Source organism: Lytechinus pictus, chromosome 10 (assembly GCF_037042905.1).
Source record: "Lytechinus pictus isolate F3 Inbred chromosome 10, Lp3.0, whole genome shotgun sequence".
Lineage (NCBI taxonomy): Eukaryota > Metazoa > Echinodermata > Echinoidea > Temnopleuroida > Toxopneustidae > Lytechinus > Lytechinus pictus.
Window position 1 is genome coordinate 35,090,450 of NC_087254.1, and position 13,910 is coordinate 35,104,359.

General features: G+C 35.9%; 1 protein-coding gene across 1 annotated transcript; it reads right to left on the reverse strand.

Moving 5' to 3' along the window:
- Positions 1-1,062: 1,062 nt before the first annotated feature.
- LOC129270596 (cystine/glutamate transporter-like) lies at positions 1,063-13,169 on the reverse strand. Its single transcript, XM_054907955.2, has 10 exons — positions 12,212-13,169; positions 11,031-11,156; positions 10,345-10,444; positions 8,559-8,603; positions 7,553-7,676; positions 6,381-6,484; positions 4,716-4,812; positions 3,631-3,780; positions 2,992-3,169; positions 1,063-2,436 (listed from the first exon to the last, which is right to left on the reverse strand). The coding sequence occupies exons 1-10, from the start codon at positions 12,696-12,698 to the stop codon at positions 2,372-2,374; spliced, it is 1,476 nt and encodes a 491-aa protein (XP_054763930.2). The 5' UTR covers positions 12,699-13,169; the 3' UTR covers positions 1,063-2,371.
- Positions 13,170-13,910: the final 741 nt, after the last annotated feature.

Genomic DNA, 13,910 nt, shown 5'->3' on the forward strand with positions numbered 1-13,910 from the left:
GGGGGTAATGGTTACATTGTTTTCCATGGAATTACATTAGTTGTGGCCCATAAACATGATAAAAAGAATGTACTTTGGACATCATAAAGTAAATATACAAAAACTATCGTCTTTTGTCAACCATGATCAAATAGCTGGCTCCATGTTTCCGAATTGTCAGCAGTATTTTTTCCCTGTCAATATAATTATATATCTGCTGCTATACGGTATATGTTATTCGAATGTTAATCAAGGGGGGGGGGTGATTGTATTTGTGGGTAGGGGTTGGTAAGAAGCAAGGAAGGGAAACGACCGAGAGGTCAGAAGGTGTGTGAGAAGTTCTGCTTTATTTAGCGCTTTGAGGGGAGGGAACTCGCAACATGTGAGGGGCGCTGTAAGATGTATTTTTCCCCAAAAAGAAATTTCGTGGGGGGGGGGGGATGCAACTGAGCGAAGCGACGACGCTAGACATCTGTAACTATCTATAACCTATATGACGTAAAAATTGAATATTTTAGTAAACGGGGGTTGTCAGATGATCCTTAAAAAATCTGTTGCTTATTTGAGAGTGAACATTACGGCCGACCGAGAAATTCGGTTTTCGTTGTACAAACCTTTGGTGCTATAAACCTTACAATATTTGTATACAGTTTTTATTTAATGTTTGATTGTGGGAGTAGTGGGAGAGTATTTGCATCTTCTGACGGCTTGAATTCAGAAGTTAACCAATCAACGAGGGGAGAGGGGGGTGATTCCCTTGTTGCCTTCCTTAGCTACGCCTCATCATCTCTCCTTTTTTGTTATTCTTTAATCATGCTTTTGCATTATTCTCTATAGACAGAAACGGATACAAATCATAACATAAATTTTGAGGCTTGTATGAATTAAAAGATGCATTAATTCTTTTCGTTATGTCCTTTGTGTAAAAATTCGGGTGCCATTTTGTACTTTATCAGATTACCATTACCAATTAAAGGTTAGTTTTGCAAGCCTTGATGATACAGATTTACATCCAGAAAACTTCAAACCATTGACAATCCACCAATATTTTATCGGAAATAATGATAAAGATGACAAAAATAATCATTATTCTTGTATTTTATTATTATATAACAATCGAAGTAAAAGAAGTATATCTAGGCTTTTACATGCTCTTACATGCGAGTATACTTATATTACTACATACAAATCACATACAAATGTTGGCAAACGTACTTTATTTCATAAGACCGTGAATTTCGTCAAGAAATTACAAAATAATTTACAACAAAATACATTTAATGCTCATCTGTTTTAATCTTATTTATTTGTTTGATGCTTATGTATTGACTTTCTATTTCTTTAATTACAAAAACAATATTATGGTCCATTTATGTAGCGCAGCTATTGTAATTGTATATACTCTACTGCGCTTGATACTTGGTATCATAATCCCGGCTGCAGCTGAGCCGCCATATAGGCGCTAAAGCATTCAAGGAATAAAGTCTACCGGGTACCCATTCACCTCACCTGGGTCGAGTGAAGCACAATGTTGGTAAATTCCTTGCTGAAGGAAAACACGCCAAGGCTGGAATTCGAACCCACGTCCCTCTAATTGAAAGACGTGAGTCGTAACCACTAGACCACTTTGAATGTATTTCTTTGTCCATTTATCCATCTATACGTTAGCTTACCACCGTTCATTCTCTTTGAAAAGGTTGGATGTCATGGTTTTCCATCTTTCTCTGTCCAGTGCAATCTCACAACATTCATTTTATCATTCTGTCCATCATATCCTCGATAATTCCAAGCCAGCTTTCCCGTTTCCGACCTCTTTCGCTTCTGCCTTCACTTTTTTCCCTCCATGATTTTCTTTTTGCAAAGATTCGCGTCTTCTTAGAATTTGCGTTTCTTTATTGATATTAATAGTTCCTTCCGTGTAAGATCCATAAGTTTCAGGACATCATCGTTTGTTATCCTCTCTTACACTAATAAATTTATTATCATGTTAAATAATTTTCGTACTTTGAAAGAAGAACAATTTACATTTTCAAAACAAAGACTATAGTATATAAATAAATCATTTCAGCTACATATTCAATCATATTGACAGTGATAATCAATACATTATGAAATGATAATATCTACTTCGATAATGCGAGAAAGTGGGCAGTGCTGAATAGTTAACTGTAAAGTAAAAAAAAAAATTGTTTATGTTAATGCAGATAGCCATACGCATTACGGGGGGGGGGGGGGGAGGGGTCATAAATTAGATGAAGGGTGCATCAAATCCTTAGTGATAAGCTTAGCTATTTTGTTCCCTCGCTTTGTATGCTTTCGAGGAATTAAAATATTCATGCCCCCCGCCCCTAAGGAAAAAATTGCGTACGGCCTTGAGTTCACGCGACGGTCATTAGTCCTCTCCTTCCTCCGGGGGCACAACAAAGAGGATCTGCTGTAAAAATATGGTTGCTCGATCTGTTAAAAGAAACACAGACAGAAAAGGAAAATGAAAAGTTACAGTGTCACGTAATATATGAAAGAGACTATACGGATGGCCGTACGCAGGAATATTTTTTTCCTAGAGGCAGGACGCGTAAATTTTTTCGAAGAAACTCAAAAGCGAGGGAACGATGTGACCAAGCTTGCTATTTGGGTGCTTTGCATTTTCTAAAGTGAAATCGAAGGAATTTGTGACACTGTGTGAATATTGTGAAAACTTTCAGTAAAATGTAAGTTTTCAAAATTTCTGAGGGGAAACTGCCCCCTCCCCTCCCCCACCCCGCTGCGTATACGGCAATGGCCATACGGATGTTTAGAGAAGCCACGTTGCTTTGAAGAAGATCATAAGAGAACACAGAAGATAGATCTTAGCAGCTAAGATTTAAGACCGCAATTGTTGGCATTAAATTAGCAGTTGATTATGAGTTATTTTACCACACCTTCTTATCAATGAAAAAAATCATAATTTTATTATTATTATTTTTTTTTTTTTTTTGGGGGGGAGGGGGCGGGTCTATAGGATTTACTTACCCAATTTATTGTTGATCCAATCTGGTTTGTTCTTCCACCAAACACACAGGTAATAGACTGGTATCCCGGCTAACATGATTCCTAAACCAATACCACAATCTACAGGACTGCTGTATAGTGACATACCAACCACGAAAAACGCACACAGCACGAAAACTATCGGGACAACCAGAGGAACCTACAGAGAGAAAATTATAAAGTTTGATAATTCTTGGTGTCATACGATTCAGAAAAATATTATTACATTCGAATAATACAGACAGTAGTTACGAAATATTATTATGCATTTCCCATTTTTCCGAATATTTCTATTCGTTTCTAACACATTTACGCAGTACACCATTCTTAAACCCTCCTTAAACCCTCCATACGTTGCAGAGCGAAAACTCCCTGTATACCGCCACCACGGGAGCGTTTCATGAACGTTAATAATTTTAACAACAAATATTCATAAAATGTTCCATTGGTGAAAAATTTCTTTCAAACTAATGTTTAACACTTACAATGCGACAAAATCTGGTCCATGGTAACATTGCTTCTCAGCCAAAGAAATTCGAGAAAGGTTTTTCAGATCTCACAACTTGTCGGACACAAAATGATGACGAAACGCTCCCCAGAACTACCTGGGTATGAAATTACCTTAAACGGGCGATGTAGTTCTGGATATTTCCATCTATAGTACGGGATAATAGCACATGTGAGTCCGATAAACAGCCATCGTGTAAAACTGAGGTAGTTGATAAGGCTTCCTACGTCATCACTTATCAGCATCAAAAGGCAGAGGGGAGCCTGAAATTATGTGAAAATAATGATGAAAACAAAAATCGATAACAAATCAGCTCGGGTTCATTTAACATTAAGCAGTGAATTAGTGATTATCTTAAACAAAAAGTAAAAATATGTCAAAATTTAAGAGTGGCAAAAGGGTAATCTGATTGTGGGGGGGGGGCGACTGAAGCGTCATTCCCATTCATTCAATAATAAGGGTTTGTAGAGGTACACGAACAATGCCTCTAATAGATCATCTTTTTCCCTCTATTTCCTTATTTCTTCATATTTTTATTCATCTCCCCTTTTTTAATCAATTAAACAAATCATGGAGGGGAGAGGGGGTCGGTCGCCCCCTTTTCCCTGTAGTGCCACCCGCCCTTGGTCATCTTTATAGGCCTGAAAACGGCATTTGTGTCAAAATTTCAGATCGACAATGGACGTCATATCAGGCCCACCTCTTAGATTTATTTCATAAGCTGCTAAAAATATAAATATAGGCCTTAGACTGTATACAGTTTACGTACACGTGACCGACATCATATCTGGTAGCACAGTTTGGGGTGTAATCTTGCACCCTAAGTGGTGAAAAATTTTCCAAAATGCACCTTTTATTATTATTTGCACCAACTTGGACCCCCTAAGATGCATCTCTTCACCTTTTAAGGTCGGCAATACTTGTTACATGGTTTATCTCTGCACCCTATTGGGGGCTTAATCTGCACCCTTTTAGGGGGCTTAATCTGCACTCTATTAGGGTGCTAACTACACCCTAAATGGTGCACAAATTAACATAATTACACTCATTAGCACCCTTTGGGTGCTGCTATTGTACCAACCCTATTTATTAGTGTGTATATATTTGATGACAAAACTTTACGTGAAATGGAATGATTAGATAACATGAAGTTGGTGATGTTTTTCATCTATTAATTTGTGCTCATGATATACTGTACCAATAATGCGGCAGCAGGTAAGGGGGTTTTCCGATCAATATGTATCATCGATGCTATGGCAGGCATGTGACCTTCACGTGATGCAACTAGTAGGTATCTGTATAATAATAAAAATTAATTAAAAATCAATTAAAACGTTCCTTTTGAATTTTTAACGCTAAACTACATTTTGTGTCTGGTTTGTCTGAAATGAAAAAAAAAAAATAAAGGTTATGTTTTAAAACACGAGTAGTGACGAGCAAGACACAACCGTTGATATTTAAAAATATCGCCGAAGGGACCTATTATGTTTGCAGATGTCGTCCACTAAGTAATGTGCACTCTTTCAGAGCCAAATCTCCTTTTTCTTCATATCTGATGACCGTTCAGAAATAGTAATGATGTGCAGAAAATAGACAAGTTCCTCCATTGACACAAGGCTTTTATATCGTGTCTCAATAGTAATAGCAACAAGCAATGCAATACATAATACAACTGGCTGCTACTCGCTCAAGCACTTTGTGCTTATGATAGCTGGGTCCTACATGTTGATTCTGAAAGGCCTAATATATTACTTATGGGGTAATATGATGATAAATCTATCGTTGTTATTATCTAAATGTCTCTTTTGTAATTTGATTTGAGTATTTCCTATGTCTTCATAATCAATGCGAATTCCTATTTTGATTTAAAATTAAAAGCAAACCGCTATTCTTGTACTATATTGGTGGTGTCGTGGTGTAGTGTGGTTATGACTCTCGACTTTCAATCTGAGGGACATGGGTTCGATTCCCAGCCATGGCGTGTTTTTCTTCAGCAATACTGCTATTTAACTTTCAACCAGACTATGATATGAATCAATGCAAGATGTAGAGTTCATATATATTTATTGAAGATTATAAACAAGATGTTGATGATGAAAAATACATGAGTAAGTCTGATGGTGACTATACTCTGAAGATGAAGATAATATTAATTCTGCAAATTGATGTAGTATACTTTTCTGTAGCTCTAAACTCCAATCTCTATTCTGTAATCTATCTGCAATCTCTAAAGTAATCTGATTTGGGTTCAGAAGTGGACCCCTTTTATATTGGCCTGTTCAAGACTCTTTACAACCAAACAGGTGTTGGTCAACCTTGGACGCTTGACCAAAACAAGCTTTACGTCATAACTTTACTCTGAATTGGGGGAGTTAACCTTTTAGTGAGAACATGAAATGTAGTGAATAAGAAATCCATAAAATGTGTGTGCGTCAGAAGTTTAGCTGGAAGAATGAGTAATACTTTTTTAAGAAAGATGTAATTGGTAAACATATAGTTTCCTGTTATTTTTCCTGTAGAAGTATTGATTAAGTATTGATTGTGTATTGATATATTATTGAATATGTGAGATAGGTCTTATCATCACATAACAATATTTACCCATATTTTGCTGCACTCAACCCAGTTGAGGTGAATAGGTAACCGGAAGAGCACCTGTAGGCAGCACGGCTGTAGCCGGGGTAATAATAACATTACTGTAATGCGCAGTTTAGTATATACGTAATTTGCGCAATATGAATGTAAAAATATTATCATTATTATTACAAATTGTTAAGTTATACTTAATTATATCATGGAACTAAGCAGCTACTAGAAAAAAAATGAATGAAAACGAATCTATCTTGCTTGTTGCCTCCCATACCTTGCAAATCCAAAAACTCCACCATTTAAAGATCCATAGGTTGACATAGCAACAGCAACACTCATGGTCCACCACCAAGTTCCTAATACCCGCTGTCCAAAATCCTAAGCCAACAAATCAATATGAATAATGAATTAATATGAATTGAAACATCAAATTCATTTTTGACGCATAAAAAGCATGCAAAAACATACAGATGTTTGTGCACCTTACTCAAAGAGAACTTATAACAATGATAAAACAAAGGTTAATATGGTAAATAATTGACCGATTACGTCTTCTCCTTCTACTTCTTCTTTAATTTTTCTTCTCCTTCTTGTTGTTCTCCCTCCTCCTTCTCCTTCAACATCATCTTCTTCTCCTTTTCCTCCTTCTTGTTGTTGTTCGATTGCTTCTTCTTAATTTTCTTGTTGTTGTTGTTCCAAACAATATTGCATTACGATATAATAGAACATTATTGCACAGCATGAAAATGGCAGTATGCGGAAAATGTTTTTCATTTCGTAAATAAAACCTATTTTCTAGAGATACTAGTAGTTACACAACGTATATGTTCATTCCAATTCAAATGATCATCTGTTGTATATAACACGTTAAAACTTAGGGGTATTTTTTCCCCTTTTGACAGGAATATTATAACTATGGTTATATTGTAAGGAAATTCAGTAGAATGTGAATTTGTGCTTGAAATAAATAAAGTTTGTTTAATCTAGATATTCTTTGAATCACGATATAAGCATTTTTGTAAACAAAAAAAATATGCGTCAGCTGAAGAAATGCAAATGATAACGAAGGCGTTCCAGTAATCATCGTGAATACATAATATTATGAAAAGCAATGGACCTAGGGTCGACCCTTGTGGAACTCCGCATTTTAGTGACTGAAAATTAAAAGAATTAAGAAATATTGTTTTTCTGTTTATCTATCTCTTTCTTTCCATATTTTCTTTCTTTCTTTTTCTTTCCCTCTATCTTTCTTTCTTTCTTTTTTCTCCTTCTTTTCTTCTTCTTCTGCATTTTGTTCTCCTTCTTTTCCAACTTCTTCTCCTCCCCATTTTCTCTTCTTCCCCTCCCTTTCCTCCTCATTTCCTTCTCATGATGCATTTCTTTCCCTGCATGGTAAGTTGAAGAGAAATGGAATTAAATGACGCAATAGTGGCACGAAAGTCTTACCAATGCTACTGCACTAGATGTCAGCATCTCACTCTCGGATAGAACTGTGAAGTAAGCCACGTTGGTCAGCAGGTAAACCACGGTTATTATTGTCATAGATATGATAATGGACAAAGGAACTGTTCTGAAAATAAAGAAAGTCCATAATACATACATAATGATTTATTTCTTCTTGTCATTTTTTTTAGGGGGGGGGTGTTCGCCCATATTAATAATACATGAAAGCTGTGAATGCAAACTAACCTCTCTCAGAAAGTATAACTTGTCCTGATGTATAAGACTGAAAATTTCTTAAGATGAATCATCATACACACTAATCATTTTTATAATATTGATTGATAAAGGTGAAGACGGTGTGCAACTATTCTATTTCTGGCTAAATTTTGGAAATGCTTTGTAGTAGAAAAAGTGTACATGATCTTTTTGTGTTTGTGACTGGATGAGATAGGCTCGTCTTCATATTTTCAGCTATTAACAAATACTGTTTTACATAAGTGCTGATTAGTGTATCATAAAAAGAAATCCGTAGTATAGAATGGGTACCATGCACAATTACCGACGAATGCATGGTTGTAAAAAAAAAGATTTCAACCATTCTATGAAACAAATCATACACAGGTTTGTTCGTACATCGGTAGAACTAGTTAGCATGTGGTAACTTTGGAAACTAGTCTTAACCCACTCGGTAGCGCCTTGTGGGTTTAACAGTCTATAATTACCTTAATGCTAAAAAACCTACCAATGCACTCACATCTGTGCATAATTTGTATAATGTCAAACACCAGGAGGTGAGATAGCTTAGTCGGTAGAGCGGGGTTTCGGATTCCGGTGACCCGTCGATTCCCATTTGGTGCGCTAGTGCCCTTTGGTAGGGCATTAATCTTCATTACCAGGTCCCTCGGAGAGGAACTTAAGCCGTAAGCCGTCGGTCTTCTGGCTCCTTGCTTACAAGCATTATGCTTTCATATCAATCACGTAAAAATCACTACCAAACGCCACTTCTTACCGTGAAGGGTTGACAATTTCTTCGGTCAGTTGAGTCAGGTATTGCCTGTATTGAAAAAAACATAATAAAAGCATCCCTTCAGCAGCTTTGGCTAAAGGCCTTGTCAGATAGTAGGAGTTTTCACTCCGAAACGTACGGTTGATTCAACGCCATAAAAACAAATGTTAAATCAACATTTGAAAGGTTGGAGGAGTGACAAAATGTTGCATTTACCACTTTAAGTTCCTCTACCTAACGCTTAAATATTGGATTCATCAGTCTCCTCATTTGCATAAAGACGTGCATATAACTGTTTTGTGAAATTAAGCGAAACTTTAAAATGTCATAACTTTCTTATTTTACATCCAATTTTGATGAAATTTTTCTCTTTTTATTCAAATCAACTTTTTGTTGGAGTGGACTTTTCCTTTAAAGAAGAAGAGAGTCTCACTTTAGGAACATGAAAATGGTCTTTTTGTCGAGTAGCATATGAATGAACATTTGAATTGAGTGAAAACATGTTGCAATATTTCAATGGAAAAATCTTATTTTTAACTAAGTTTTAAAGCGATTAGCTCATGTAAAGGTAAAATATTCTTCTTTTTGAAAAGGGGTTACTAGAACTTTGCATATGGGACTTTGTAATTAATCGGATTGATTTTTTCTGTAAGATACATATATAGATTTAGAAGGGGTGATTTGTAATTATTACCCCAAATATAGCTACAATAAATCAGATGTGGCAAGATAAGGCTAGTTTAAAGGATATTCAAAACATTAGAAGGTAATATGAATTTCAATTTATACAAGATACCAACATATTTCGATAAAGTTTTAAGAAATTTCTGATATGAGTATGCCCCAATCCATGATCTCATTAAAAGTAACTCCAAGAAATGTTTATACTATTCAATTTAGAAATTACAGGATTATCAATAATAATAATAGGTCATGGGTCACTCTCTCGTCCCTTGATCTAAATTTAATATAGTTTGTTTTGGCTATACTCACAGATAATTTATTTGCTTTGAACAAGGTAGAGACTTTTTCCATTTCCCTGTTTAACAAGTGTTTTAATGTTACTGTTTCTCATGAGTGCACAAGTATCGTCGGCAAACAGGGAAAACTTTAGAAGAGAAGTAGGTTTGATAATATCATTGACATATATAAGGAACAAGAGAGGGCCCAAGACAGATCCCTGAGGACACCACAGTTGAGATACTGTATTGAGAAATTTGACAACATTGACCATCACATATTGACTTCTGCGAGATAGATAATTTTCAAACAATTTAAGGGCAAGACCTCTGACACCACAAGAGTCAGATTTTTTTCATAGTGATTCAGTTCGCATTTCGCCTCCCAGAAACAGGTGACACCATACCAACAAATATAATAATAATTATAATAATGATGATAATACTATTATTAAGGGAGATTATTTCTAGTAAAGGTGACAAAAAAACAATCCCAATAAATACTACTGTGCATTATACGTGTATTTCAAAGGGAAGAAAAATTATCTAAATTAATTTCTGTATTAGAATTTAGGCCGCTCAGCATTATAGAAACGTCTGGAGATATAAGCTACAGTACAGATAGAAAAAGCCCTTGATATACATGGATATTTTGTTTTCAGGGAAATATAGTACGATGTGTTTTTTCGTTAATATTCAAATTAAGAGTAATTTGATGTTAGATTCAAAATATTGCGAAAGGCTATTAACAAAGTTATTTTGTCAAGGTGAGTATATTTGTCGACTATGGTAATAACATATATATCAACAATATCAATGATTATAATTACCATCCAGAATAGGCGAAGAGTCCGGAATAAATGGCGAGGGGGAATTTTTTGAAATCGAATTCAGAAGTGTCAAAGGCGTTTGCAAAATTGGATGTCTCACCTTTGAAAAGAAAAAAAAAAGAAATATAAAAGACGTGTCAATTATTCTTCACATACAAGTGGACAAGGGGTAATGGGGCAATCTTTTTTTGACAGGGGGTGGGGACAAGACGACATTTTTGTCAGATGAATTCCAAGTATTTGCCTTTTATACTATTCAAAATTATGTCTTTCCCTTTGTCCCTATTTTTTTTCTCAAAACTTGAAAAATTAAGGGGGTAGGGGCGGCCATCCAGTTAATCTTTCAGGATCGTCAAGCATCTTCTTGGATATGATAGACAGATGTGACTATGAAATGATGGTCTTGAATAAATATTACACTTATTATTTTTATCATTTCAAGAGATGAAAAATAAGGGTATGTGGGTGTGTGTGTGTAGGGGGGGTGTCAGGTGGTGAGCATGTGTGTCTGTGAATGTAAGTTAAAATAAAACTAAATTTTGAGGAAATATTACAGATATTTTGATCACATAATTTATTGGTGAACATGGAAGAAAAAAATGTTAATTTGAATGAATGAATGAATCAATGAATGAATGAGTGAATGAATGAATGAATGGATGAGAATAGGAAAAGACTATTCGTACCCTTAGCTAACTGGATAATGCCAGAGACGATAATGACAGCTAAACCAAGAAGCTTTGCCGCGGTGAATAAAACTTGTATCTTTCTACTGATTGGGACACTAACGCTGTTCACGAAGAAGATGCACCCTGAATATCATGAGAACAGAAAAAGGTTATTATTATTTTTGTAATTCCAAATATGACAAGATATACCGTAATATGTTACAAGTTTCATCGCTTGAAAATATACCTTTCAATATACATTTTCGATACAAAAGTGAAGATATTGGTGTCCGAACGTGCTTTGTAAAACAAGACATATTGAGTTCAGCAATAAGTATGGCAAGTAATAATGATGATCTGCAGAGTATTGAGACACTTGTGATGGGCCAACATTATTCATTGATTCATGGCCCTAGCCTTGGAAGCGGGGGTGCCCAAGTTCCTCTAGAAAATTATTTGTCTATAGGCAGTACCCCCAGGTATTCTGGAAGATGTGAAAAAAATGAAAAATATAACGAAAATGACCTTCATTTGGAAGTGAACGGTTTTTTTCTTTTCAAATTTCTCGGGACGAATTTAACATCCATTTTTAAGTGAAAACCTTTTTTCTTTCTTTTTTATTTGCTTTCAATTTTACATCAGAACCCCCAGTAAAAAAAAAAATCGTTCCCAGGGCCCTACATTAATTGATTTCGAACAAAATGACAATGTTATTATGACAACGTGAGGTTAAATCAATATCAAGATGACGGAAAAAGAAATGGAAAGAACTCAGAGGAAACGTATTCCTGAGTCTCCTTTCCTATAAGCAACAGCTCCACTAACGAAGCCTCTTCCAACCTACCAATTGTATTTTTTGTAATAATTTAATAGATTTTGAAGGTTTAGAGGCGGTTTCGCCGAAGTGACTGACTAATAGGTATATCTACCAACTTATTGGTCTTATTACATACATCTGCTCATTCTATTTCTTATTATACTTTTATTGCATTTTAAACATAATGTATTTATTTCTTCTTTAATGGTCACTGCATGTTATGTATTTATTTATTTCTCTGTTATGTATTTAAAAAAATGTAAACTCACATTGTTAGTCTTTGGAATTTTTTTATGAGTATTGTTTAATAAAACCGAATTGAATTTGAATTTGAATCTACCGGGGTACTAACGAATCTCTCAAACCGTAGACCTACACTTACAAAGAATACAGGCCGATACAAGTCGCAGCACAACGGGTGAAACTTCACAGTTTGGGTAAAACGGAAGAAGAATGTACGTTGCACACGTCAAGGACAAAACAGCGGCAGATGCGGTTCTGATGGACACCACACTGGTCCAGAGTCTTAGGAAGGCCGGGATCGGGCCATACGCTTCCAGGAGGTAGGAGAAGTCACCTCCAGATACGGGGAAGGTCGTACCGAGCTCAGCGTAACTCAGCGCTCCTAGCATGGAGATGATGCCACAGAGGGCCCAGACAAGGAGAGACCAACCGATCCCTCCAGAGTTTTCGAGGACGCTTATGGGAGAGATGAAGATACCGGACCCTATGATCATTCCAACGATCAGGGATATGCTATCTAACAGAGTGACCTGGCGGGTAAGACGAACTGCTGTATTGTTGTTGGTGAGATCCTTGAGAGAAGTGCCTTGGTTTGCCTCGTCTGAGGCTTTCCTCGATCGCGCCATCGCTCACAGGTATAGATCCAGAAACTCTTGACAGTATTCTACAAATGGTTGCAGGTGTACTTTACTCACTTCTGTAAACTATGAACATGATAAACGAATCTCGCAACATTGATTTCATTTAAGCCGAGAAGATTGTGTATGTCCTCACTTCTCCGAGTTGCCTTTTAGTTACTTCCAAGTAAAGTTGTACAGTTCCTACAATGAAGATTCGTGTGTGTGGAAATCCATGAGAAGCAACGAAGACGCAGATGAGATTGTCTTTAAGGACTTATTTATGAGGACTGGCACATATATATATGCCTAGCTTTTATTTACCCACAAAACTTATCTTAATCACAGAATGTAATGAATTATTTTGAGCCTCTACTCTCCTGTTTCAGAACGATATTTCCAAAATGCAGTTCCGAATATATATTGAGGTTAAATATTTAGTATAAAGAAGTGTTTCTGCATTTGTTACAGGATAGCGATAAAAATGGGTTCCGCCCATTAGTGACGTGTGCTTTGCAGGCAATATAATTCTTTGGGTTTGGGGCTCTTTAGGTTTTTTTTAATAACTTGTACCCGTGTCTGTATTTGTAACAAATATTTGACATTTGTATCCTGTAATTGTGTTTGTTCGGTTTTCTTTTTACCCAAGTCCCTCGCCTCACTCACACAAATAAATCAGTTTATATCAACTTGGTCTATTAGCAGATGGTCTAAGGTACAGATTGTCTAACATTAACATGGAAAACCCCACTTGGCCTAATATAACTTTGGTGACGCTTGGGCTACCTGTTCTGATTCTCAATTGGTCTAACTAATATTTAGTCGAATGCCCAGACAATCGGATTTCCACTCAGTCTACTTAATATTTTGCTTTTTTCAAATGCAAATTATGATTCATATAAACATTTCAAATAATGATATTGACTAGGTGGTTTTAAATGTGTCTATAGCATTTATGATGACTAAAGAAAGTGGTTAATGGGCTGAATTACAATTGGACCAAATCGCTATTAGACGAACTAGGATTATAAAATGTGGAATTATTAGACCAAAACGTCCAAAAGTATACAAAGTGGTTGCAAACTAAATTGTAATATACAGGCATCATATTGAACGGAAAATTCTAAATAACTTATTTCGAGGCCCAACGGAATGGGGTTGAAATCTCGGAGGGGGGGGGGGTGGTGGGCTGACCATGCAAACAGAAAAAAAAATCGCAAT

What these genes read in the sequence shown, in the direction of transcription:
- LOC129270596 (XM_054907955.2), bottom strand. Translation starts at nt 12,698, where the DNA reads ATGGCGCGATCGAGGAAAGCCTCAGACGAGGCAAACCAAGGCACTTCT. An exon ending in TGTATCGGCCTGTATTCTTT is followed by an intron (nt 11,157 to 12,211) that starts GTAAGTGTAGGT and finishes CATGATATTCAG; the next exon opens with GGTGCATCTTCTTCGTGAAC. An exon ending in GGAGTTTTTGGATTTGCAAG is followed by an intron (nt 4,813 to 6,380) that starts GTATGGGAGGCA and finishes ATTATTATACAG; the next exon opens with ATACCTACTAGTTGCATCAC.